Source organism: Lipophrys pholis (genome assembly GCF_963383615.2).
Source record: "Lipophrys pholis genome assembly, contig: SCAFFOLD_45, whole genome shotgun sequence".
Lineage (NCBI taxonomy): Eukaryota > Metazoa > Chordata > Actinopteri > Blenniiformes > Blenniidae > Lipophrys > Lipophrys pholis.
Window position 1 is genome coordinate 241,522 of NW_028292078.1, and position 26,429 is coordinate 267,950.

General features: G+C 46.9%; 1 protein-coding gene across 8 annotated transcripts; it reads left to right on the forward strand.

The window, feature by feature from the left end:
* Positions 1-4,200: 4,200 nt before the first annotated feature.
* On the forward strand, positions 4,201-25,953 carry LOC308128223 (NACHT, LRR and PYD domains-containing protein 3-like). 8 transcript variants are annotated; one of them, XM_080493932.1, is made up of 15 exons: positions 4,201-4,348; positions 5,060-5,133; positions 6,393-6,512; positions 7,468-7,569; positions 7,646-7,724; positions 8,037-8,244; positions 8,603-10,385; positions 10,466-10,639; positions 14,389-14,556; positions 14,821-15,003; positions 16,449-16,631; positions 16,927-17,109; positions 24,417-24,599; positions 24,895-25,072; positions 25,373-25,953. In XM_080493932.1, exons 2-15 carry the CDS (start codon positions 5,090-5,092, stop codon positions 25,406-25,408), a joined length of 3,624 nt encoding a protein of 1,207 aa, XP_080350058.1. In that variant the 5' UTR covers positions 4,201-4,348; positions 5,060-5,089; the 3' UTR covers positions 25,409-25,953. The 8 variants fall into 8 exon arrangements, with proteins under 8 accessions (XP_080350058.1, XP_080350059.1, XP_080350063.1 ...); XM_080493933.1 differs by having other exon boundaries at positions 24,895-25,068; XM_080493937.1 differs by lacking the exon at positions 24,417-24,599 and having other exon boundaries at positions 24,895-25,068.
* Positions 25,954-26,429: the final 476 nt, after the last annotated feature.

Below are 26,429 nucleotides of genomic sequence, written 5' to 3' on the forward strand. Positions count from 1 at the left end.
GGAGTGGAGTGGATTAGTCTGGAGGCCCAGGCACATGACCACCTCAGCTTCCACTCAGAGCCCAGACCAGCTGTTCAGATTTGGACACTTGGAGCTGAGAAGGGGGAGGCTCCATGATTCCTCTTCATGCAGAGGTTTTATTTCCCTTTGCCACTGAAGGCAACACACTCACTAGTCACCAGTCCACAGATGAAAACACAAAATCATATGTGTACACAGAAAGTCCAGTTAAGATGGAGACGGGTTGTGAATGACACAGATGCTACTGGTACAGTATGAGAGTCTGACTGCTTTCAAAAGGTCCAGTGATCATACAAGCGTATCAGTCACTCTCATACTTTCTCATGGTTCTATTGACAATGAGAAGCAACAACACAACACTACTGCTTGGACATGTTTGCTGGATCACATCATGGATGATGGATGATGGATGGATGGATGGATGGATGATGGATGTAATATACAGACATGACTTATATTCACTCTGGAGGTGAGGGGGGAACTCCTGTTCTCACTTTCATTGTCACTTTAATTTGAAAAAAATATATATTCTATTTTCACCAAGATGTTAGTGAGTTAGTTTTACCAGTAAATGGCTGCTCCATCCTCACTTCTCCTATAACCAGGCCCAAACACACACACACCCCCACACACACACACACACACACACACACACACACACACAACAGCCGGGCCTCCTGGGGGTCGTTTGGAGGGTCATAATTTATTTACACATGTTATAGATAATATCAAAGTAAGTGGTGTATTAGTCAATGATATCAGTGATTTCATGTCTGTTTGTTTTAGTTTTTTTACTATTTACAATAAAATCCACAGAAACATTAAAACAGACAACAGATAGATGTCAACAAAAATGAGTCAAAACAGAGCAGTCCCTGGAAAAACTAGTTATTGAGGTACAATCAGATGACTGGGAACTCATTTATAAATACGAGAAAAAGTGAAATATAAAGATGTTTAATGGATGACAAAGGGCTTAAAAAATGCATTCCAAGGAGAAGAATACATGACATAGAGAATCCAATAAATGATGAACGAAGGAGATGGAAAATAAATCCAAGAAATGTAAAACAAAGTTCACTCATATGATGAGAAAATGTTAGAAGAATTCTTTTAAGAAAGTACCAGAAAACAATAAAGACCATGTCAGCAGTACATAGAAGGTTCTACATAGTATCATTCAACAGGCTTCCAGTAAGGATACCGTTATTGAAAACAGACACACTTCACAAACTACAGACCCACAATTCTCCCAAATCCTAGAAAAACTCTTCAACGACATACTAGATACATTCAGAGAAATGAAATCTAATTCATTAAATCTAGGTCAAACAAAAATCATGATATTTGGAAAATATGAAATAAATAAACAGGTAAAGGTTCAAGTAGAGAGTGTAAATAGAGAAAAGGTGATTGAAGACAAATTTCTAGAAAAATGTAAGGATGAGTACGAGCACATTACAACTCTACAAAGCTGATTTCCTTTGATCTGAGCGTCTCCATGGCTCCAGTGCTGATCCCCTATCAGATCAAAGGAGATCAGGGCCTTTTGCCATGGAGATGCTCAGATCCAAGATTTCCTCCGGCTTTGATCTCCGTTGATCTCCATCCGGTGCCTCTCCCATCCACTTTGTGATGAAAGGCTCATTATTGTTCTTTTTCACAACCTTGGTGATGACGTCATCATTAGATTCAGGTATGATGAAGCAGGCAGAGAACTAAAACATGCAGGACACCAGCACTCTCTGACCCAGTTTGGACACCCTGTCGTAGACCATCAAGAGACAGCTTAGTTTTATCCTACTGATGACGTGTTGCTGCAATAGTCATCTTGCTCAGTTTCAAGTTTTTTCCCACAGACATCAGAGCACTCTGTAACAGGATTTGACAGATAGTGACGGGGCGCGGCCAGCAGGGGCCAGCAGCGAGGCTGACTTGCTCTTTGACCGTGTGACTGTGGTGACCAAATCCAGGGGGCGTATTACATTGGTTATTGATGTAGCTTAAAGAGGTGGAACAGATTAAACATTCAGATGAAACAATCAGCAAATAAAAGTCAAATGAAGAAAACGTACAAGGGCTTATTAGTCAATGATATCAGTGATTTCATGTCTGTTTGTTTTTTTACTATTTCCAATAAAAACCACAGAAAGATTAAAAGAGACAACAGATGGATATCATTACAAATGAGTCAGAAGAGAGGAATCCCTGGATAAACTAGTTATTGAGGTACAATCGGATGACTGGGAACTCATTTATAAAGGAAAAGACGCCCTGTCACTATGAGTGTACAATCAAACAATACAAGAGAAAGTGAAATATGGATCTGGACTCTGGGAGCAGTGGGCGGAGCTGAGGTTGCACCGTGAGAGAGAGAGAGAGAGAGAGAGAGAGAGAGAGAGTGGACCAAGAGAGAGACAGAGACTGAGACTGAGTTTTACACTCGGACTTGGACTTGGACTGGAGTGGATTAGACTGGAGGCCCAGGCACATGACCACCTCAGCTTCCACTCAGAGCCCAGACCAGCTGTTCAGATTTGGACACTTGGAGCTGAGGAGGGGGAGGCTCCATGATTCCTCTTCATGCAGAGGTTTTATTTCTCTTTGGCACTGAAGGCAACACACTCACTAGTCACCAGTCCACAGATGAAAACACAAAATCATATGTGTACACAGAAAGTCCAGTTAAGATGGAGACGGGTTGTGAATGACACAGATGCTACTGGTACAGTATGAGAGTCTGACTGCTTTCAAAAGGTCCAGTGATCATACAAGAGTATCAGTCACTCTCATACTTTCTCATGGTTCTATTGACAATGAGAAGCAACAACACAACACTACTGCTTGGACATGTTTGCTGGATCACATCATGGATGATGGATGGATGGATGGATGGATGGATGGATGGATGGATGGATGGATGGATGGATGGATGGATGGATGATGGAGGGAGGGAGGGAGGGAGGGATGGATGGATGGATGGATGGATGGATGGATGGATGTAATATACAGACATGACTTATGTTCACTCTGGAGGTGAGGACTGATGTCCCCCTCCACAGAGAGAAGCTGCTGGTAGCTCACTCTCTATGTTCCTCTGGAGGTGAGGGGGGAACTCCTGTTCTCACTTTCATAGTCAATTTAATTTGAAAAAAACATATAATCTATTTTCACCAAGATGTTAGTGAGTTAGTTTTGATAGTAACTGGCTGCTCCATCCTCACTTCTCCTATAACCAGGCCCACACTCACACACACACACGCACACACACACAACAGTCGGGCCTTCTGGAGGTCATTTGGAGGGACGCACCAGCGCCATCTAGTGTCCCGGAGACAGTGGTGCCTGTCAGATTCTGTTACAGCACCTTGCCAGGTGGAAGATTTCATAAATACACTTGAGTTTTAATTGAATTGCAGCAGGGCCACCTCTCATTGTGCAACCTTTAGTGATAATATATTTACAAAGATTCCTGGTCCAGGACTCTGGTTAATCCACCAGGAAGGTCCAATCAGCACAAGTGTAACATTCTGTGTTAGTTTGAAATCAACATGAAAGAATTCCCTCAAGACTCTCAGACTGTGGACTCTCAGACTCTGGACTCTGAGACTATCAGACTCTCAGACTGAGACTCTGGACTCTCAGACTCTGGACTCTCAGACTCTCAGACTCTCAGACTCTCAGACTCTGGTCTCTGGACTCTGGACTCTGGAGTCTAGACTCTCAGACTCTAGACTCTGGATTGTGGACTCTCCGACTGTTAGACTCTTGGACTCTGGACTCTCAGACTCTCAGAATCAACATTCTGTTATCTGCAGGCGTCTTGGACTCTAAATCACAGAGGCTATGTTCTCATGACTGGTGTGTATTTGTGACAGCCACGTCAAACTCAAATGTTTTTACAATAGTTTTACAATATTGTCTTGTTTTCATCAAACCACATATTTCAAGTAATTTAAACAGTTTGTGGTTTGTACCGTTTATATTGATGATTGTGTTTGAATGAGACACATTCTTGTCTTCTTATAATGGTGATTTCTGTGCCTAGAGGAGCTCATATTTCATCACTTCCCCTCTGACACATTTCTGCTCTTCCTGAGTAGAACGGAGGAAACACGTGATTTATGTGAAAGCAACTCCCCCACTGGGCCCCACATCCTGCTTCCTCATCTGGGTGTGTCAGAGAGAGCAGGACAGAGAACGCTGAGGTTGTTAGACATCAGAGACGGACTGAGACAGACGAAGACGGACGAAGAGCAGCTTCTTCTCTCCACAAGTTTCCTCACACGTGGAAAAGTGTCTGTAAGAACAAGAGAAGAGAGTTCAGGTGAGAATCTGTCAGCTCTTTAGAAGCTTCCACAACGGAGCAAAAGACTTTCTAACTTCTCTTTTTCTCTTTCATTCACACCATCACAAACCTCTGACAGCTGCTTTCTTCTTCTTCACCTGTTGGACAAACATTTCATCCTCCATTTAACTCCTTTCTTCACTTCTTTTCTTCTCCATGGAGAAACTCTGAAAACATTCAGCAGTGGGCGGGGCTTCAGCCCTCCTTCACTCTGATTGGCTCATGTTTGTGTTAGTCTAAAACACACGCACACACACGACTCAATCATCTCATTATTTATCATCCAGACGCTTCATTTTTCCCTGAAACCTCCAACTGACATTAATCCTATTGATTGTTGTATTTTTCATGTTTCTATATTTTCTTCTCTCATCTTATTTCCTCTGTTTGTTCATTATTTATGCTTCTTGTTGTTCTTCTTTCTCTGTTTTGTCTCGGCTGTCGCTCTCTGATCTCAGTCTACTGAATGATACCGTCTCTAACTGGAACTACCAGGATGTGGGTTTCTGTTTCCTGCTGCACCACACACATGATCTCCTCTGTATGTGTGTGTGTGTGTGTGTGTGTGTGTGTGTGTGTGTGTGTGTGTGTGTGTGTGTGTGTGTGTGTGTGTGTGTGTGTGTGTGTGTGTGTGTGTGTGTGTGTGTGTGTGTGTGTGTGTGTGTGTGTGTGTGTGTGTGTGTTGAGCAGGTTGGTGTGTTTCTCTCTGTCTGACTCAACATGTGGGACGTGGATGAAGAAGACCCACCAGAGTGTGTGGACAGGTAAGAGACGTCCCCCCCTCCTGCATTCAGTCAAACAGCAAACAGAAGAATGGACACTAAATATAAACTCCATAGAAAGATGAAATGTAGTAAAAGTGGCTCTGCTGTATTGACTCGTCTCAAGGCTCAGTGATTTCAAGTCATCCAAAGTGAGCTGAAGTGATTTCAACAGGCAGCAGAAAAAGAGCTGCAGTAAAGGACATGAGGTGCAGAGACATTCCACCGTCCCCATGATCAGTCCCAATGTGATCATGAAAGACACAAGGACAAGCAGTGGAAAGGACAAAGACTAGAAGATCATGTGTTGTCTTTCAGGTCAGAGTTTCTAACTCCTCTTAAGCTGATCCAAGGTCAGAGCAGTGTCACCTTTCCAACAGGGAGTTTAAAGGAAGTGGACGTCTCCACATGACACTGAAGTCCAAACGTCCCACATCACTAATTTACAGTTTGGTCCACAAAGATTTGTCCAGAGACAAAGTTTGTCTCATTTTGTTCTGTATATTACCACAGTAAATAGAAATGAAACCCTCCAGACTTCAGCTTTAATTCAGAGGCTTCAACTAAAACATCCCAGAACAATGTGAGGAACTAAAGGATTTGAACACAATCCCTTCATGTCAGAGGCTCAAAAGTCACTGAACCAATGAAATAAGAGAGAATCAATCCTTCATCTCTCACACTTGTTGAAAAGCCTTTGCAGGCAATGACTGGCTGAAGTTGTGAACTCATGACGTCAGCAGGCGCTCGCTGGGTTTCCTCTATTTTAATGCTCTTCCAGGCTTCACCGCAGAGCCGCTCACTTGATGTTGCTTTGTGGGCCTTTCTAATCCAAGTTTAATCTGTAAGAGGTGAAATTCAGAATACAGATTATTGTGGGAAAAGTCAGAGTCAAGATCAGATGCTACTACTTTTCCAGGAACTTTGAAACAAATGGCAGATTGGAAATGACATGAAGGTTATTGAAGTTCTTTCATCAAACATATTTTTACTGATCAATTCCTGAAAACTTTTCCAGAAGAAAATAACATTAAAGTTCTTTTGTTGAAAACAGGAAATGAAATGATAAGAACCAAGTGTGATCTGTTGATCTAATACAACATTTTGACTGTGTGTGTGTGTGTGTGTGTGTGTGTGTGTGTGTGTGTGTGTGTGTGTGTGTGTGTGTGTGTGTGTGTGTGTGTGTGTGTGTGTGTGTGTGTGTGTGTGTGTGTGTGTGTGTGTGTGTGTGTGTGTGTGTGTGTGTGTGTGTGTGTGTGTAGAGGTGAGAAGCTCAGACACACAGCAGGGTCTTCAGTATCCAGCAGCTTGTCTATGAAGAGTGACCGGTCCAAAGATCATCCACCAGTCTTCAGTACTGGTCCTGGACCTTCAGACACAAAGTAAGAAACTCTTTCTTTTCTTTTATTTCCTCAAAACCAGAGTGAGAGAAGTTGTGCTCACTCTAAGATTCACTTCCAGTGTTTTAGTACAAGAGTCCAAACTGCAAACTGACCAGCAAAGTCTGATCCTACACTCTTTCAAAAGTCCTATTTTGATGATGAATCTACTCGTTTCAGAGCCCTGGGGAACACCAGAGGAGAGGGGGATGGGGGGATGTAAAAGATTTGAACTGAATGATTTTTAACTTTAAAGTTATTCGACCAGAATCCATTTGGGAAACATGAAAAATGTAGGATCCAGTTTCAGTTGTTGATGTTGATCTCTAATACATTAATACCTTTCTGAATGGAATTGGTCATGACACTCACACAGACACATAATTCCAGCATTTAAATTTAAAGGAACATACCAGTGTGTTGACCTCTTGCTGATTAATGATCAGTTTCACAACATTTAAGAATATTCTGGAGGTTCTAATCCTCTTTCTCTGAAAAAGTCCAGTCTTTTATTTTGGGCTGAATCGGTCCAATGTTGATCATTTTGCTTCAGCTTCTGCGACGCCATCTTTGATATCCCAGAAACCCTTGTGGCAGATTTCCCAAGATGATGTCAGTTAGGAAACATCAACACAGTTTGATGTTTGGTTTGTAAACATCAACTTTGGTGGATCGATTTGGGAAACTGCAGGTTGGAAATGAGTCCAAATGAGTGTTGATGGTCTTGTTTTGGTGTTTTGGTTTATTCTCTCTGCAGAAGGGAGATGTTTTATGGGGAGTAGATTTTGAAGATTGTTTTTCTGGTAGAGTAACTTTAAATATGGAACTACAGTTTATAACTATTAAATATCCTCACAGTATTTTCACAAAGTCTGACTTAGAGAATCAAAGTCTCAGTTCTTCCATGTATCTTCCATTGTTCCAGTCAGTCTGTTCCTGATGTTGTGTTTGTTTTTAGCTCTGACTCTGGGTTTCCATCCAGCTGTGTGTCCATGAAGAGTGGCCGGTCTAAGGAGGAACTCTTAACCTTTCAATGTGGAGCAGGAAGTGGTGATGAGGGGTGAGAATCAGTGTTTGTCTCAGGATTCCTCATCACACCACACAGCAGCTTTAACAAAGTCAACATGTTTCTGCAGCGTGAGCCAGCAGAGCTCCCAGCTTCTCCCTGGTGGCTCCGCCCCTCAGCATCAAAGACATCTGGACTCCACCTTTATGGTGAGAACACGTCTCCATTCAACACTTTACTGTCACATCATGAGACAGAAGAAGCTGCTGTGACTTCCAGCTGAAACATGAAGCAGACACTCAGCTTATTAGATCCATTCAGGTCCAAAGTGAAACAGTCCAACCTTCATCCAGCTTCCAGTCTTCACTGATGCTTGAAGCTGCTTCTGCTGGAGATCCCACATGAAGTGTGATTTGGCTTCACATGTTGTCCATCCTGCTCTCTGCACTGGATTTACACTCACATCTCAATCTGGCTTCAGTTTCAGCTCAAAGTCAACTCCAGATGTTTCTCTGTTCCAGCTGCTGGAGGACAACATGGTGACTTTCATGAAGAAGGAGCTGAAGAAGATGAAGAAGCTCCTGAGTCCAGATTACCCAGCATGCTCAGAGAGTGAGAGGGAGGATGAGGATGAAGAGCAGAGGAGCAGCAGAGAGTCATTTCTGAGGATCACCCTGGACTTCCTGAGGAGGATGAAGCAGGAGGAGCTGGCTGGGCGTCTGTGGAGCAGTAAGAGGATTTGATCTCATTTCACAGGATGGAGATGAAGCTGAAATGTTCTCAGCTGGAGCAGAAAGTAGTCAGAAACAGAGTCCATCCAGAGAACACAGGTCATTTCCAGATCAGACACAGAAAGTGTGAAACAGGCAGAAAGTCCAAAACAAGCAGCAGAGAAGAGGAGACACAAAGAGAGTTCCTGAACTCTGCTGCTCATGTGATGCAAACATCTGCATCAGATCAGAGGCTGTTTGGTCTCCACTGAGGAGCTGGATGGAGCTGATGGAGGAGAAACATCTCCACTAACACACTGTCATCTTCACATTCAATGTCAAACACACTCAACTCATTCCTGCTTTCTTCTTTTCAGGAACTTCTGCTGGAGTCTGCCAACAGAAGGTGAAATGTGCCCTGAAGGAGAGGTTCCAGGTTGTGTTTGAGGGGCTCTCTAAAGCAGGAGAGTCCACCCTCCTGAAGCAGATCTACACAGAGCTCCACATCACAGAGGGAGGGACTGCAGAGGTCAATGAGGAACATGAGGTCAGACAGATTGAAACAGCATCCAGGAGAGCAGCCAGAGCAGAAAGCAGCATCAGACCAGGAGACCTCTTTAAAGCCTCACCTGGAAGCTCTCCACCAATCAGAACAGTGCTGACAAAGGGAGTGGCTGGCATTGGGAAAACAGTCCTGACACAGAAGTTCACTCTGGACTGGGCTGAAGACCAAAGCAACCAGGACGTCCACTTCACATTTCCATTCACCTTCAGAGAGCTGAATGTGCTGAAGGAGAAGAAGTTCAGCTTGGTGGGACTTGTTCATCACTTCTTCACTCCAACCAAAGAAGCAGGACTCTGCAGCTTTGAAGACCTCCAGGTGGTCTTCATCTTTGACGGTCTGGATGAGTGTCGACTCCCTCTGGACTTCCAGCACCCTGAGATCCTGACTGATGTTACAGAGTCCACCTCAGTGGATGTGCTGCTGACAAACCTCATCAGGGGGAACCTGCTTCCCTCTGCTCGCCTCTGGATCACCACACGACCTGCAGCAGCCAATCACATCCCTCCTGACTGTGTCGGCATGGTGACGGAGGTCCGAGGCTTCACTGACCCACAGAAGGAGGAGTACTTCAGGAGGAGGTTCAGAGAGGAGCAGCAGGCCAGCAGGATCATCTCCCACATCAAGACCTCACGAAGCCTCCACATCATGTGCCACATCCCAGTCTTCTGCTGGATCACTGCTACAGTTCTGGAGGAGGTGTTGAAGAGCAGAGAGGGAGGAGAGCTGCCCAAGACCATGACTCAGATGTACATCCACCACCTGGTGGTCCAGGCCAAAGTCAAGAAGGTCAAGTATGATGGAGGAGCTGCCACAGATCCACACTGGAGTCCAGAGAGCAGGGAGATGGTGGAGTCTCTGGGAAAACTGGCTTTTGATGAGCTGCAGAAAGGAAATCTGATCTTCTATGACTCCGACCTGACAGAGTGTGGCCTGGATCTCAGAGCAGCCTCACTGTACTCTGGAATGTTCACACAGGTCTTTAAAGAGGAGCAAGGCCTGTACCAGGACAAGGTCTTCTGCTTCATCCATCTGAGCCTTCAGGAGTTTCTGGCTGCTCTTCATGTCCATCAGACCTTCATCAGCTCTGGAATCAACCTCCTGGATGAACAACAAACAGTCCTGATGGAGAACAATCTCCACCATCTCCATCAGAGAGCAGTGGACGAGGCCTTGAAGAGTCCAAATGGACACCTGGACTTGTTCCTCCGCTTCCTCCTGGGTCTTTCACTGCAGACCAACCAGAGTCTCCTCCGAGGTCTGCTGACACAGACAGGAAGTAGCTCACAGACCAATCAGGAAACAGTCCAGTACATCAAGGAGAAGCTGAGTGAGAATCTGTCTACAGAGAGAAGCATCAATCTGTTCCACTGTCTGAATGAACTGAACGATGGTTCTCTGGTGGAGGAGATCCAACAGTCCCTGAGATCAGGACATCTCTCCACTAATAGACTGTCTCCTGCTCAGTGGTCAGCTCTGGTCTTCATCTTACTGTCATCAGAAGAAGATCTGAAGGAGTTTGACCTGAAGAAATACTCTGCTTCAGAGGAGGCTCTTCTGAAGCTGCTGCCAGTGGTCAAAGCCTCCAACAAAGCTGTGTACGTGGGTCATGAACAAATATGTGGAACTGAGTCCATGACAAACATTGAACTGGTTTTCATTGTTGCTTCTTCTTCAGGTTGAGCTGCTGTGGTCTGTCAGAGAGAAGCTGTGGAGCTCTGTCCTCAGTCCTCAGCTCTCAGTCCTCCAGTCTGACACATCTGGACCTGAGTGACAACAACCTGCAGGATTCAGGAGTGAAGCGGCTGTCGGCTGGACTGGAGAGTCCTCACTGTAAACTGGAAGCTCTCAGGTTCTGACATTATTGATCATTAATATCCACCACTATCTGTTCTCCTGCTCACATCTCTAGAACATCAGTAAAAGATCTCAGTAGAACACTACAGCCTCTTGATATTTTCTCCTCTATTAATCAGGAAGTAAAACTACAAAGTAAAGTTTCCAGTGTAAGTTCAGGTGGAGAGCAGCAGCTTTACTTCCTCCACTCACTGTGTTTGTGATGCTCCATGTCACAGAGTTCTGCCTCAGACTCTGACACCGACACGACTACGAGCAAGAACACCACACATGAGACAAGCCCAGCAGCAGCAGGACACTCACTTCAGGTGTGCTCCTGTGGCTGGATGAAAATATCATTACTTAGGAGGCTGAGGATCCACCAAGGAAAGAGAGGAGGATGAGAGAGCAGAGGCAAGAGCCTCACAGTGACCAGTACTTCTTATGAAGCAACCAGTCAAATCAGTGGAGTGAAGCACAGCGACGGGACAAAATAGAATAGAATAGTTTATTCTAGTGATGGCCAGATGAAGCTTCATGAACCACTGTCTTTACTTTCTGACCCTCACACAGAACCTGTGTAGTTTTCTTCTTCTCATTTTAAATGAATATAATCTTAGGAATCCTACTGTCACTACTTGCTGTCGTATTAATGTGTAGAAAGGTGAATGAAATGTCGACCTCTTCTATGTCAGGAAGTCTGAAATTCTTCATCCTTTATGATTAATTGTGTTAATTGTTATTAAATTAACTATGAATTGAAATTCTAAATGAATAGTTTTGTACAGTACATCTTGATGAGACTGATATAAATTGGCATCATTTCCTGTTAAACAGGTGGTGCCCCGAGGTTTTCTGATGCACATCAGATTCCATTTTTTGTTCATGAGTCATGACTCTTTGATCACTACTAATCAGTGTTGCCACAGTTAGTTTGAAAAAGTAATCCAAGTACTGATTACCAGTTACTCCTTTTTGCCACAAACTCAGTTCTGATCACTGCCTGGCCTCCTGCTGTTAGATATTTAACCTTTAACCTTCATTAAACTAGTGATCTATTTATATATTTGCACTGTCTGCTCTATCTGCTCTATCCGACCTTTTAATTACCCCCCTCTGGGGCAAATAAAGTATCTGATTGATTGATCGATTGATCGATTGATCGATTGATTGATTGATTGATTGATTGATTGATTGATTGATTGATTGATTGATTGATTGATTGATTGAAAAAGAAAAAAAATACAAAGAGAGTTCAACATCTCTGCAGTTCTTGTTGCAATGATATGGTTTAGTGTTGACATTTCTTGGTTCCAATTCTTTTGTGTCACCTGAATTAGTGAGAGTGAGTTTGTCTGTGATTGGCTGAGAGTGGAGAAGGGGGCGGGTCAGGTCGGACTGCATGCTCTGTGTGTGTCTGTTAGTTTGGAGGAGAGAACGAGCAGCCGCTTCTGTTTAATAATAAAGTGTCTTTGTAGAGAAGAAACTCATCCTGCTGGACGCAGTAGTAATGCTACAATAGTAATGCTACAGTAGTATTGCTACAATAGTAATGCTACAATAGTAATGCTACAATAGTAATGCCACAATAGTAATGCTACAATAGTAATGCTACAATAGTAATGCCACAATAGTAATGCTACAATAGTAATGCCACAATAGTAACGCTACAATAGTAATGCTACAATGGTAATGCTACAATAGTAATGCTACAATAGTGGTCATATCACTGTTACTCATCATCATCAACAGTCAAATTGCCTGATGTACAACCAGTGTTCCCAACAACATCAACTGTTTACAAACCAATCAGGACACCAGACGGTAATACAGACGGGTTTGGACTGAGGACTTAATGGAGTTACCAAAATAAACTTAATGCACTTTTCCTCTAGTTCCTACTGTAGGAGCCATTTAAGGTTTCATATGGGTTTGTTTGTTTCTGTTTGTGTGTGCCCTCCTATTGACTGGCCATTTGGGTTTAGAATGTATGTTTGCCCACTAGGTGGAGCTAGGGCAAGGTGGAGGTTCTAAAGCCTCCACCTAATGGATGCCAGGTGTGCAGACACAGTTTGTGAACCGGGCCTGGCAGAGTGGCAGTAGGAGGAAACATTTATTGTGGTAGAGGAACTCAGTATTGGGCGGGTCATTGAGGACAGGAATCAACAATTGGACTGTGGATATCAAATAAATACTTTGACATGTCCAAAGTAAAAACTGCTGATTGGACCTGATCAGTGTTGCTCCTGAATACGTTCTGAACAAGTTACCTGTCCTCACCAGAGGGGCACCTTAAATAGGTTAAGGTGCTGCTCCACCTCCTCAGCCTTACTCCACTTGACTCTACTCACTTTTGACACTTTTCCACTACATGATGGTCCCTGCTACCAGGTACTTTCATGGTAGACCGTAGTAGACTGAGGTTCCAAGCGAGCGAAGACGAGAAGACGGCAGGCTGCTCATTCACCCACCATTTTTTAAACCAGAACACAATAAAAAACAAAAAACAACCAAAGTCTGCAGCTGTCCTGGTGAACGCTGTTTAACCACATTTCCATTAGAATTTAAAGTATCGTATGGTTTGTTTTTCTTATTTTAACATCAGTAGCTACTAACAGCTTGTGGCAGAAGTCACCAGTTAACAGGAGCACCAGTGAAACCGAAACACCGGACAGTGAAGCATCACATCGGGGTGATTACTTGTGCATGACGAGGAAAGCTCCGATGACTCCGCCCACGCCGTGGTCGTTCTGTTGTAATGGAAAACAAGTGAGGCTGAGTGGAGTAGAGGCAAGGCCAGTAGGGTCAAGTGGAGTAAGGCTGAGTAGGAGCTGGTGGAAAAGAGCTATTTATTACAAGTGACTGGGAATCAGAATATCTAGACAACAATGTGAATAAAGCTGTAAGAAATGCAGAATTAGGAAGAAATGTTAAACAAAGAAAACAATAACAAAGATCTTCTATTGATCAAAGAAGGATTAAAAGATTCTGTCAAAAGGAAAAAATACATGATATAGAGAATCTGTAAAACACAAAACTAAAGAAGTGGCAAAAAAATATGTGAAATATAAAAATACTTTAACTACTACTGTGAGAATGTTCATGAATCTACAAAAATAAAAGTGGTGAAATGTAAGAAAAGAAGAATCCTATTAAAGACACATGGAATCTATTAAAGAGTGTAAAGAGAAAGACCCAGAGACATTTCATTAGTAAGGAAGAAATCATAGAAATTATTATCAAAAGTAAAACCAAATCTTCAGATTGAGACTAAATGGAGATGAAACCAGTAAAGAGGGTGATTGAGTTTATCTCCAAACTACTGACTCACATCTGGAACCTTTGTCTTTCCAAACTGGACAATTTCCTGACAAAAAGACTCAAATCAAAGTGAAGTACAAAACTAGAACCAAAGAAGACTGAACAAACTCCAGGACAATGTCTCTGCTCCCACAGTTCTCACAAACTAAACCATGAATGAATGAATGAATTGTGTCTCTCAGAAGAATGATTGTCTCCATTGTCCCCATCTCTCCAACCAAACACTCTGTAATGAATAGAAAGAAGTAGCAGGACGTCCAGCTCCACTCCACAGCTTCACTTCAACATCTGGAACTGAAGACATGAACAAAACATGTAGACCTCCATGTCCTCTCCTTCACGTCCACATGAAGACAAAGTCAAACCCAGAGAAGACGATCTGAAGCTCTGAGGTCCAACAAAGACCTCATAACAACGTCCTGTCCTCTCTGTGTCTCATTACAGCCTCTCTTCATGTCAACTCTCCGACTGTGAAGTGATCTCCTCGGCTCTGAAGTCTGACTCCTCCCATCTCAAACATCTGGACCTGAGTAGGAACCAGCTGAAGGATTCATCAGTGAAGGTTCTGTGTGCTGGACTGGAGAGTCCAAACTGTAACCTGGAGACTCTGAGGTCAGTTCACTGTCTGAAGTTAGAATGTGTTGAAGTCAAACCACTGAGAGGAGTTTAGGAGGATCCAGATGTTGGAGGACAGAGATGGACTGAGCTCTGCAGCATGTTAGTGATCAGCATGTTGATGAGACTCTTCTCCTCCTGGTGGCTTCAGCTGTTTGGACTTTACATTTCTAAACTCTTCCAGTCTGAACCTTCTTCAGTCTCAATGACTTCAACATCAAACTTTGTCCTCTAATCTCACTTCTTTCTCTCTTTATTCAGGTTGGAGCTCTGCAGTTTGTCAGAGATCAGCTGTTCTTCTGTGGCCTCAGCTCTGAAGTCCAACCCCTCCATCCTGAAACATCTGAAACATCTGGACCTGAGTTGGAACCAGCTGCAGGATTCAGGAGTTGAGCAGCTGTGTGGTTTTCTGGAGAGTCCACTCTGTAGTCTGGAGACTCTGAGGTCAGACTCCATGTTTGAGTTTGTGTGCAGTGAAAGTTGTGTTGACACTAAAGGTCAGACATCAGGCTGATATGAGATGATCCACACTGAGGATCTCCATGAGAAACTGAGACTTCTTCTCTGGGCTTTAGTCCTGTGACTGTGGCAGAGCCGTGTGGAGCTCCACATTTCAAAGCTTGGTAGAAGAAGCAAGGTGCTGCAGTGGAGAATTCTCCATCAACTGGGGCTGCAACTAACTATTATTATAATAATCGATTAATCAGTGATTATTTTTAGATTAATAGATTAATGGGATAAAAAACAAAAACATTTCAAATAGTAGGACCAGTTGATATTGAACAAACCAAACACTAAATATGTTCTGGTTATTTAAAAGCACATTACTGAACCAGTACAAAGATGTATACAATATATATCCATAAATACATGTATATAAGATGTATACAAGGTAATTATTAAATCAGATTTAATGTACTTCAGGGACCACATACAGTCCAGTTTCATCCTGAGTGGACCAGACTGGTACAATATTACTATAATAACCTTTAAATTTACACTTCAAAGTTTTTCTTTGATCTTGTAAAAATATAGATAATTTCATTACATCCACTGTGACAACAACAAACAGTTAGTCCTGAAAATGACAACAATCTCAACATAAAGTCAATTTTAATGAAACATTGTGGTGCAAAATACAAAGAAATGTGAAAAAGAAAGTTGTGTAAATCCTCTATAAGCTCCTTGCTTGGTGGGACCAGATTAGAGCCTCTGGTCAGTTTGGGCCTCATGTTCTCTGCTGGAAAGGGAAAGTGAAACTAAAGGAGAGCAGCACTGGGCTGCAGGGAGGCGGCCAGAATTCACCTCTCAAACTAACCTCCTGACACCACAATGTCTGAATATTACAATAATCAGCTCCAGACCAAGTATTCTGGTCCTTTCAGTGTCGCTCAGCTTGAAATTTAGCAGGAGAACCTGTCTGTTGTCCTCGTCAGGCAGGTTGTCCTCATTAAGGTGTGTTAACAGGTAAATATGTGTCCGTCCACAGTGACGTGTCCAGTACAGGGTGGAGCTCTGACCTGGTCCTCAGAGGTTCTACTGTATCTGAAGAACTGTGTGTGTGTGTGTGTGTGTGTGTGTGTGTGTGTGTGTGTGTGTGTGTGTGTGTGTGTGTGTGTGTGTGTGTGTGTGTGTGTGTGTGTGTGTGTGTGTGTGTGTGTGTGTGTGTGTGTGTGTGTGTGTTGTGATCCAGATGTTGGAGGACAGAGATGGACTGAGCTCTGCAGCATGTTAGTGATCAGCATGTTGATGAGACTCTTCTCCTCCTGGTGGCTTCAGCTGTTTGGACTTTACATTTCTAAACTCTTCCAGTCTGAACCTTTTTCAGTCTCAATGACTTCAACATCAAACTTTGTCCTCTAATCTCACTTCTTTCTCTCTTTATTCAGGTTGAGGGACTGCAGGTTGTCAGAGATCAGCTGTTCTTCTGTGGCCTCAGCTCTGAAGTCCAACCCCTCCCTCCTGAAACATCTGAAACATCTGGACCTGAGTGAGAACCAGCTGCAGGATTCAGGAGTTGAGCAGCTGTGTGGTTTTCTGGAGAGTCCACTCTGTAGTCTGGAGACTCTGGGGTCAGTTGACTGTCTGTTACTGTTGTAGAAGGAGAAATGTTTGTGAGCAGCTGTGATGTGAGACTCTGATCCTGCAGTGAGAGATGGACTGAGCTCAGCAGCTTGTTACTGATGTGTGTGGACATGAGGAGGAGTGGCAATGTTGTGCTGACATGTGGAGGATGAGTGTGATGAAGATCCACAACAACAGAACAGCTCATTGATCAGGACACAGTAATGTGGAGCTGCTCATTTCTCCATCAACACATCTGATTGGTTCTCCTCATTCATTCTGCTGCTTTCTCTCTTTATTCAGGTTGAGGGGCTGCAGTTTGTCAAAGATCAGCTGTTCTTCTGTGGCCTCAGCTCTGAAGTCCAACCCCTCCCTCCTGAAACATCTGAAACATCTGGACCTGAGTGGGAACCGGCTGCAGGATTCAGGAGTTGAGCAGCTGTGTGGTTTTCTGGAGAGTCCACTCTGTAGTCTGGAGACTCTGAGGTCAGACTCCATGTTTGAGTTTGTGTGCAGTGAAAGTTGTGTTGACACTAAAGGTCAGACATCAGGCTGATATGAGATGATCCACACTGAGGATCTCCATGAGAAACTGAGACTTCTTCTCTGGGCTTTAGTCCTGTGACTGTGGCAGAGCCGTGTGGAGCTCCACATTTCAAAGCTTGGTAGAAGAAGCAAGGTGCTGCAGTGGAGAATTCTCCGTCAACCTCTGACACGCTCCATGTTGAGCTTCAGCTTTCAAAGCAGGCTGATCTCTCCTGGATGAAGAGTCACTGATCTCCCAGCTGGAGCTCCAAACTCTCCCTCACTCTGCCATTGTTGCCCCCCTGACCCAGTGTGTGTCATGTAGGGGTGTGATTCCATCCTGTAATAGGAAACAAAGAGGCAGACCACTTGAGCTGGTGTTTGGCTCGGCTGCAGGATTTAATATGCTGCTGCCTCTGTGCAGCTTTTAGGCTCCTTCAATCGCCATGCGCCCTCTGCTGGCCTTTTAGAGTAACACACTACTGCTTTCACCTGAAAAGTACTACTCTGTTTGAGCCTTTTAAACTCTATTTGAGACACAGTACAATAAAATATATCTATAGGGGGTCTAGCTTTAATCACTTTGAACTTATTTAATTTATTGTTTTAACCCTGAGCTGTAATTTAGTCCTATTGACTTTTTAACATCTTTTAAATACGCTTTAAATTGCTGCACCTTTTTTTTATCCTTAACACCGGAGCTCCTCAATTAGTTTTCCTCGAGGGCCAAAACCAGAGCAGCATGCCAAACCAAGGGCTGGAACATCCGAGGGTATTCTGCACTCTGGCAGTAAAAGCTTTTTTTAATTGCAGATGTTTGAGCTGATGTGACCATTATGAGGGACCGAGCAGAAAGACGAGGACCTCCAAAGGAGACCAGGACCTCCAAAGGAGGCCTGGACCTGGAGGCCAGGACCCTGTTGTAATTGGAATGTTTCTTATTATTAGTTTTTTGCAAAAAAAAAAAAAAAAAAACCTGTATAAAACCCCCCTAAACATGCTCAAAAACTCACCAAATTTGGCACGCTCATTAAGCCCCAGAGAGCCAAAATGTCTCTCTAGCGCCACCTAGAAAAACCAAAACGGGCACCACGAACCGTAGTAATGTTGTAGAGAGATCAAACCAAAACTCAATTGTTCGTCTCATTGAGACCTAAAAATCACGTCCTGCTACCCCTGACTTAAATCTGACAGGAAGTCCGCAGTTTGCCTTTCAAAGTAAGATTTTCTATCAAAAACGGCCCTCAACCTCTGAAGGAGAATACATTTGACCCCCTAAACATGCTCAGGGACTCACCAAATTTGGCACGCTAATTAACACTGGATAACATAAGAAAATGTAAAAATTAACCCCCAGAGAGCTAAAATTTTCTCTCTAGCGCCACCTACAAACACTACAATGACCACCAAAAACACTTAAATGGCCCATAGGAATGTCGTAGACCGATCAAACCAAAACTCAATTGTTCGTCTCATTGAGCCCGGCAAATCACATGCTGGAACCCCTGAACCTAAATCTGACAGGAAGTCTGCAATTTTCCTTTTAAAGTAAGATTTTCAAACGCTAGCTACTCTGAGCACGAATATCTATCGACTTCAGAAACCTCCTAAATGACAGAGGAGCCTCTCCTCCTCAATAATCCCCAATATCACTTTCAGTGGTGGAGCGGTTCTGTTTTTATTAGTCGTCAAAGTTTTGAACACCAAATCCGCCTCCTCGTCCAGTTTAAAGGTTTTGTGCTTTGAATGACGCGACATTTTGTCTTTATTTGAAACGGTTCTTCTTTAACTATCATTTCTTATTGATGTCCACATCAGCAGTGCTGATTCTCTCTCTCTCACACACACACACACACACACACACACACACACACACACACACACACACACACACACACACACACACACACACACACACACACACACACACACACACACACACACACGGTGCAATACTGCCCTCTTGTGACGAGTTGGTAAACATGCAACTGTGACGAGGGAGAGAGGTGTGTTCATGTGAGATTCTTTTCTGTGTAGCTCTATGAATTAGTTCTGTGTCTGTAGCTCTAGAAACAGCAGCCCAAGGCTTTAACTTTTTTTTTTTTCCACACCTTCAAAAGAATTGTACTCACGGTGAGTACAGGATTCCAGCAGGTGGCGCCACTGATCCTTAAAGCCTGTTTTATTCTTGACGCGTTGGCGAGCTCTGTACGGCTCCGTGCGGCCGAATGATGTCATTGTAGCCTCCAGGCCCCTCCGAGCGGCTCTGTTCACGCTGACGTCACCGCTCCATGCTCCTCCAACTTCTTGTGACTCCAGTAGAACCTGTGAGGTGTGGAGCGGTAAGAGCTCCACCCTGTACTGAGCAGACACGTCACTGTGCACGGACACATATTTAACTGTTAACACACCGTGATGAGGGACAATGACAACCTACAGAAACACTCTGATTCTACTTTTCTTTCACATGAAGCCGTTAAAAGGATCATTTTATGGCTCCAAATCCAAGCTTTCCTTTCCAGTAGTATGTGGTTTGTTTAGTCGTTACTGATGAAGCTAAAGTCTGGCTTCATTAGAAAGAAGTTCTATTAATGATGCGTCTCATAGCGGAGCGCCCCCTGCTGCCTCATGCAGACCTCAGCCTGCGGTCAGAACGCCATACAAGACCTGGAAGTGAAGTTAGTTCCAATCAGGTTCCATGATTACTTCATAAAACACTCTGGCTTCACTTCCATGCAGTAATGTAACATAATGATCCCAAAGATCCCTGCAGAGGGGCGGAGCCTCCAGCACAGGGTGGAGGAGGAGGAGGAGCAAGAGGGGGAAGAGGAGGAGGAGGGGGGGAGGAGGAGGAGGAGGGGGGGAGGAGGAGTGGAGGAGGAGGAGCGGCAGGAGGAGGAGGAGGAGGAGGAGGAGGAGGGGGGGGGAGGAGGGGGGGAGGAGGAGTGGAGGAGTGAGAGGAGGAGGAGGAGGAGCGGGGAGGAGGAGGAGGAGGAGAAGGAGGAGGGTGGAGGAGGAGGAGGAGGAGGAGGAGTGTGACGTCACCAGTCCTTAAGTTTGACTTTCACATAACAGCAGAGGACATAAGTTCCGTGGACCAGAACCCACCAAGAGGTCCAATCTGGTCCCACCAAGCCAGGAGCTTTAAAGGATTTATACACTTTGTTTTGACATTTCAGGGGATTTTCACAATAAGTTTCAGTTAAACTGACTTCATTTTCAGGAACTGATGGAAAAATATAGAGAATTTAATTACAGACACTGAATTTAAAGGTTCTTATAGCACTGGAGGAGGAGGAGGAGGGGGAGGAGGGGGAGGAGGAGAAGGAGGAGGAGGAGGGGGAGGAGGGGGAGCAGGAGGAGGAGAAGGAGGAGGAGGAGGGGGAGGAGGAGAAGGAGAAGGAGGAGGAGGAGGGGGAGGAGGAGGAGGGGGAGGAGGGGGAGCAGGAGGAGAAGGAGGAGGGGGAGGAGGAGAAGGAGGAGGAGGAGCAGGAGGGGGAGAACAGAGAAAGAGGAGGAGGAGCAGGAGGAGGAGGAGGATCAGGGGGAGAAGGAGGAGGAGGAGGAGGAGGAGCAGGAGGGGGAGAACAGAGCAAGAGGAGGAGGAGGAGGAGGAGGAGCAGGAGGGGGAGAACAGAGCAAGAGGAGGAGGAGGAGGAGCAGGAGGGGGAGAACAGAGTAAGAGGAGGAGGAGGAGGAGGAGGAGGAGGAGCAGGAGGGGGAGAACAGAGAAAGAGGAGGAGGAGGAGGAGGAGGAGCAGGAGGGGGAGAACAGAGCAAGAGGAGGAGGAGGAGGAGCAGGGGGGGGAGAGGAGGAGGAGCAGGAGGAGGAGGAGGGGGAGGAGGGGGAGCAGGAGGAGGAGAAGGAGGAGGAGGAGGGGGAGGAGGAGGAGGGGAGGAGGGGGAGCAGGAGGAGGAGCAGGAGGGGGAGAACAGAGAAAGAGGAGGAGGAGCAGGAGGAGGAGGAGGATCAGGGGGAGAAGGAGGAGGAGGAGGAGGAGGAGGAGGAGGAGCAGGAGGGGGAGAACAGAGCAAGAGGAGGAGGAGGAGGAGGAGGAGCAGGAGGGGGAGAACAGAGCAAGAGGAGGAGGAGGAGGAGGAGGAGGAGCAGGGGGAGAAGGAGGAGGAGGAGGAGGAGGAGGAGGAGGAGGAGCAGGAGGGGGAGAACAGAGAAAGAGGAGGAGGAGGAGGAGGAGCAGGAGGGGGAGAACAGAGCAAGAGGAGGAGGAGGAGGAGCAGGGGGGGGAGAGGAGGAGGGGGAGGAGGAGGAGGAGGAGCAGGAGGAGGAGGAAGAGGAGGGGGAGGAGGAGGAGCAGGAGGAGAAGGAGGAGGAGGGGGAGCAGGAGGAGAAGGAGGAGGAGCAGGAGGGGGAGAACAGAGAAAGAGGAGGAGGAGGAGGAGGAGGAAGAAGAGGAGGGGGAGGAGGAGGAGGAGGAGGGGGAGGAGGGGGAGCAGGAGGAGAAGGAGGAGGAGGGGGAGCAGGAGGAGAAGGAGGAGGAGCAGGAGGGGGAGAATGGAGAAGGAGGAGGAGGAGGAGAAGGAGAAGGAGGAGGGGGAGGAGGAGAAGGAGGAGGAGGAGCAGGAGGGGGAGAACAGAGAAAGAGGAGGAGGAGGAGCAGGAGGGGGAGAACAGAGCAAGAGGAGGAGGAGGAGCAGGAGGAGGAGGAGGAGCAGGAGGAGGAGGAGGAGCAGGAGGGGGAGAACAGAGAAAGAGGAGGAAAAGGAGCAGGAGGGGGAGAAAAGAGCAAGAGGAGGAGGAGCAGGGGGAGAAGGAGGAGGAGGAGGAGGAGGAGCAGGAGGGGGAGAACAGAGCAAGAGGAGGAGGAGGAGGAGGAGGAGGAGGAGCAGGGGGAGAAGGAGGAGGAGGAGGAGGAGGAGGAGGAGGAGCAGGAGGGGGAGAACAGAGAAAGAGGAGGAGGAGGAGGAGCAGGAGGGGGAGAACAGAGCAAGAGGAGGAGGAGGAGGAGCAGGGGGGAGGGGGAGGAGGAGGAGGAGGAGGGGGAGGAGGAGGAGGAGCAGTAGGAGGAGCAGGGGGAGGAGGAGGGGGAGGAGGAGCAGGAGGAGGAGTAGGAGGAGCAGGAGGGGGAGGGGAGGAGAACAGAGGAGGAGGAGGAGGAAGAGGGGGAGGACAGGAGGAGAAGGAGGAGGAGGGGAGGAGGAGGAGGAGAAGTAGGAGGAGGGGGAAGAGGAGGAGGAAGAGGAAGAGGAGGGTGAAGAGAAGGGGGATGAGGTGGAGGAAAACAGAGCAAGAGGAGGAGGAGGAGGAGGAGAACAGAGCAAGCAGGGGAGGAGGAGGAGGAGCAGGAGGGGGAAGAGCAGCAGGGGCAGGAGGAGGAGGAGAACAGAGCAGGAGGAGGGGGAGGAGCAGGAGGGGGAAGAGGAAGAAGAGGAGGGGGAAGAGGAGGAGGGGGAGGAGGAGGAGGACAAGGAGGAGGGGGGAGGAGGTGGAGGAGAACAGAGCAAGAGGAGTAGGAGGAGGAGGAGGATGGGGAGGAGGTGGAGGAGAACAGAGCAAGAGGAGGAGGAGGAGGAGCAGAAGGAGGAGGAGGAGGAGCAGGAGGGGGAAGAGGAAGAAGAGGAGGGGGAAGAGGAGGAGGGGGAGGAGGAGGAGGACAAGGAGGAGGGGGGAGGAGGTGGAGGAGAACAGAGCAAGAGGAGTAGGAGGAGGAGGAGGAGGGGGGAGGAGGTGGAGGAGAACAGAGCAAGAGGAAGAGGAGGACGAGGAGAACAGAGCAAGCAGGGGAGGAGGAGGAGGAGGAGCAGGAGGAGGAGAACAGAGTAGGAGGAGGAGGGGGAGGAGGAGGGGGAGGAGGAGGGGAAGGAGGAAGAGGAGGAGCAAGAGGAGGAGGGGGAAGAGGAGGAGTGGGAGGAGGAGGAGGAGGAGCAGGAGGGGGAGAACAGAGAAAGAGGAGGAGGAGGAGGAGGAGGAGCAGGAGGGGGAGAACAGAGAAAGAGGAGGAGGAGGAGGAGGAGGAGCAGGAGGGGGAGAACAGAGAAAGAGGAGGAAAAGGAGCAGGAGGAGGAGGAGGAGGATAGGGAGGAGTAGGAGGGGGAGGAGGAGCAGGAGGAGGAGTAGGAGGAGCAGGAGGGGGAAGGGAGGAGAACAGAGGAGGAGGAGGAGGAAGAGAACAGAGGAAGATGAGGAGGGGGAGGGGGAAGAGGGGGAGGGCAGGAGGAGAAGGAGGAGGAGGGGAGGAGGAGGAGGAGAAGTAGGAGGAGGGGAAGAGGAGGAGGAAGAGGAAGAGAAGGGGGAGGAGGTGGAGGAAAACAGAGCTAGAGGAGGAGGAGGAGGAGAACAGAGCAAGCAGGGGAGGAGGAGGAGGAGCAGGAGGAGGAGGATCAGGGGGGGGAGGAGGAGGAGGAGGAGCAGGAGGGGAAAGAGCAACAGGGGCAGGAGGAGGAGGAGAACAGAGCAAGAGGAGGAGGAGGAGCAGAAGGAGGAGGAGGAGCAGGAGGGGGAGGAGGAAGAAGAGGAGGAGGACGAGGAGGAGGGGGGAGGAGGTGGAGGAGAACGGAGCAAGAGGAAGAGGAGGACGAGGAGAACAGATCAAGCAGGCGAGGAGGAGGAGGAGGAGCAGGAGGAGGAGAACAGAGTAGGAGGAGGAGGGGGAGGAGGAGGGGAAGGAGGAAGAGGAGGAGCAAGAGGAGGAGGGGGAAGAGGAGGAGTGGGAGGAGGAGGGGGATGAGGAAGAGGAGGAGGAGCAGGAGGGGGAAGAGGAGGAGGGGCAGGAGGAGGAGGAGAACACAGCAAGAGGAGGTGGAGGAGGAGGAGGGGGAAGAGAAGGAGGAGGAGGGGGAGGAGGAGAACAGAGCAGGAGGAGGAGGGGGAGGAGGAGGGGAAGGGGGAAGAGGAGGAGCAAGAGGAGGAGGAGGAAGAGGATGAGGGGAAGGATGAGGAGGAGAACACAGCAAGAGGAGGAGGAGGGGGGAGGAGGGGAAGGACGAAGAGGAGGACAGTGTGTGTGTGTGTGTGTGTGTGTGTGTGTGTGTGTGTGTGTGTGTGTGTGTGTGTGTGTGTGTGTGTGTGTGTGTGTGTGTGTGTGTGTGTGTGTGTGTGTGTGGTGTGATCCAGATGTTGGAGGACAGAGATGGACTGAGCTCTGCAGCATGTTAGTGATCAGCATGTTGATGAGACTCTTCTCCTCCTGGTGGCTTCAGCTGTTTGGACTTTACATTTCTAAACTCTTCCAGTCTGAACCTTCTTCAGTCTCAATGACTTCAACATCAAACTTTGTCCTCTAATCTCACTTCTTTCTCTCTTTATTTAGGTTGATTCACTGCAGTTTGTCAGAGATCAGCTGTTCTTCTGTGGCCTCAGCTCTGAAGTCCAACCCCTCCCTCCTGAAACATCTGAAACATCTGGACCTGAGTGAGAACCATCTGCAGGATTCAGGAGTTGAGCAGCTGTGTGGTTTTCTGGAGAGTCCACTCTGTAGTCTGGAGACTCTGGGGTCAGTTGACTGTCTGTTACTGTTGTAGAAGGAGAAATGTTTGTGAGCAGCTGTGATGTGAGACTCTGATCCTGCAGTGAGAGATGGACTGAGCTCAGCAGCTTGTTACTGATGTGTGTGGACATGAGGAGGAGTGGCAATGTTGTGCTGACATGTGGAGGATGAGTGTGATGAAGATCCACAACAACAGAACAGCTCATTGATCAGGACACAGTAATGTGGAGCTGCTCATTTCTCCATCAACACATCTGATTGGTTCTCCTCATTCATTCTGCTGCTTTCTCTCTTTATTCAGGTTGAGGGGCTGCAGGTTGTCAGAGATCAGCTGTTCTTCTGTGGCCTCAGCTCTGAAGTCCAACCCCTCCCACCTGAAGGAGCTCGACCTGCGTATCAACGACCTTCAGGATGCAGATGTGCAGCAGCTGGTTGGTCTTCAGCAGAGTCCAGACTGCAGCCTGCAGACTCTCAGGTCAGTAGATGTTGGAGTGAGTCCATGCTGCTTCCAGCAGGTTTCTACTAAACACAGTTAGTGTGAGAACAAAGATCCAGAGTTTGACTGCTCTGTGAGGCTGTGAGAGGAGAACGCTGAGCAGCTTCAGGATTGGACAGCAGAGGACACAGTCAGCCAATCAGAGGAGCCTCAGGCTTGTTGTGTTGGTCTGACAGTGGTGGTCCTTCATGAGCTCTGAGCTGCTGCTGTGGACAGGACTGAAGTCCTGGCTGCTCCACAGAGACTCTCCTCATCACCTCTCATCTCTCTCATCTCTCTGCAGCTGGAGGTAGAGCAGAGAGGACGCTGTGTGTCCTGATGATTCACGTCCCTCCAGATGCAGGACTTTGTACGGAGACACAAGGAGCCGCGTGTTAACTCACGTGGACCGGCCCAGAACTTTTTAACTCCCTTCTCTCTCTCCCCCTCCTTCACTAATCCGCCGCCGCTCCTGTTATCTGATCAGATAAGCTCACACACACACACACACACACACACACACACACACAGTCACATTTAGCAGCCAAACTGCTATCCGGTGCTGCTGAACCACATCCACATCCATCACCAGAGTTCTAACTGCATGTCCCGTTAGAACTCCGGCCACACACACACACACACACACACACACACACACACACACACACACACACACACACACACACACACACACACACACACACACACACACACACACACACACACACACACACACACACACACACACACACACACTCTTTGTACATAGTGTTTGCTGTTTAATAGATTAGATCTCCATGTTAGATGTCGTTTGCTCCATGAATGTGTTGATTTATGAAATGATTTCTGAATTAATCCATTTTGTTAATAAACGCCTGTTGGCTGAATTGAACGATTCTTGGTGATTATTGTGTATTTATATTTGACAATTCACTGGTTTGGAACAGTCTGTGCTCGGATCTCACACCTTCCCTTTTTATTTAAGATTGTTATATTGTAACATCTGTGTCGTTCACAACCCGCCTACATCTTAACTGGACTTTCTGTGGTGGACCAAACAACACAGTTGGGTCTGGGTGAGCTTTGCTTTACCTTACTGTCCTGGTGCGCTCTGGAACGTACGACGTGGTAGAACCACGGCTAAACTGAGCTTTGAAAAGTCATAATCGGCATCAATGAATTCTCTTTAATCTGAGCTTCCACCATTAAAATCCCTGTTCAGGTTTGCTGTAAAACCAAGCAGTTCTTCATTCCAGCTTCAAATGGAGAGAAAACTGGTTTTCCTGATTCAAAACTTCTCACCTGCAGCCAATCAGGCAGTGAGAAAATATCATGCAATACAGCCAGCAGTCTGCTCAGAT

Bases quoted from the DNA above. Each gene is read 5' to 3' on its own strand.
- LOC308128223 (XM_080493932.1), top strand. From the start codon at position 5,090: ATGTGGGACGTGGATGAAGAAGACCCACCAGAGTGTGTGGACAG. The intron at 5,134-6,392 runs GTAAGAGACGTC...GTGTGTGTGTAG, and splicing joins CCACCAGAGTGTGTGGACAG to AGGTGAGAAGCTCAGACACA. The intron at 7,570-7,645 runs GTGAGAATCAGT...ATGTTTCTGCAG, and splicing joins GCAGGAAGTGGTGATGAGGG to CGTGAGCCAGCAGAGCTCCC.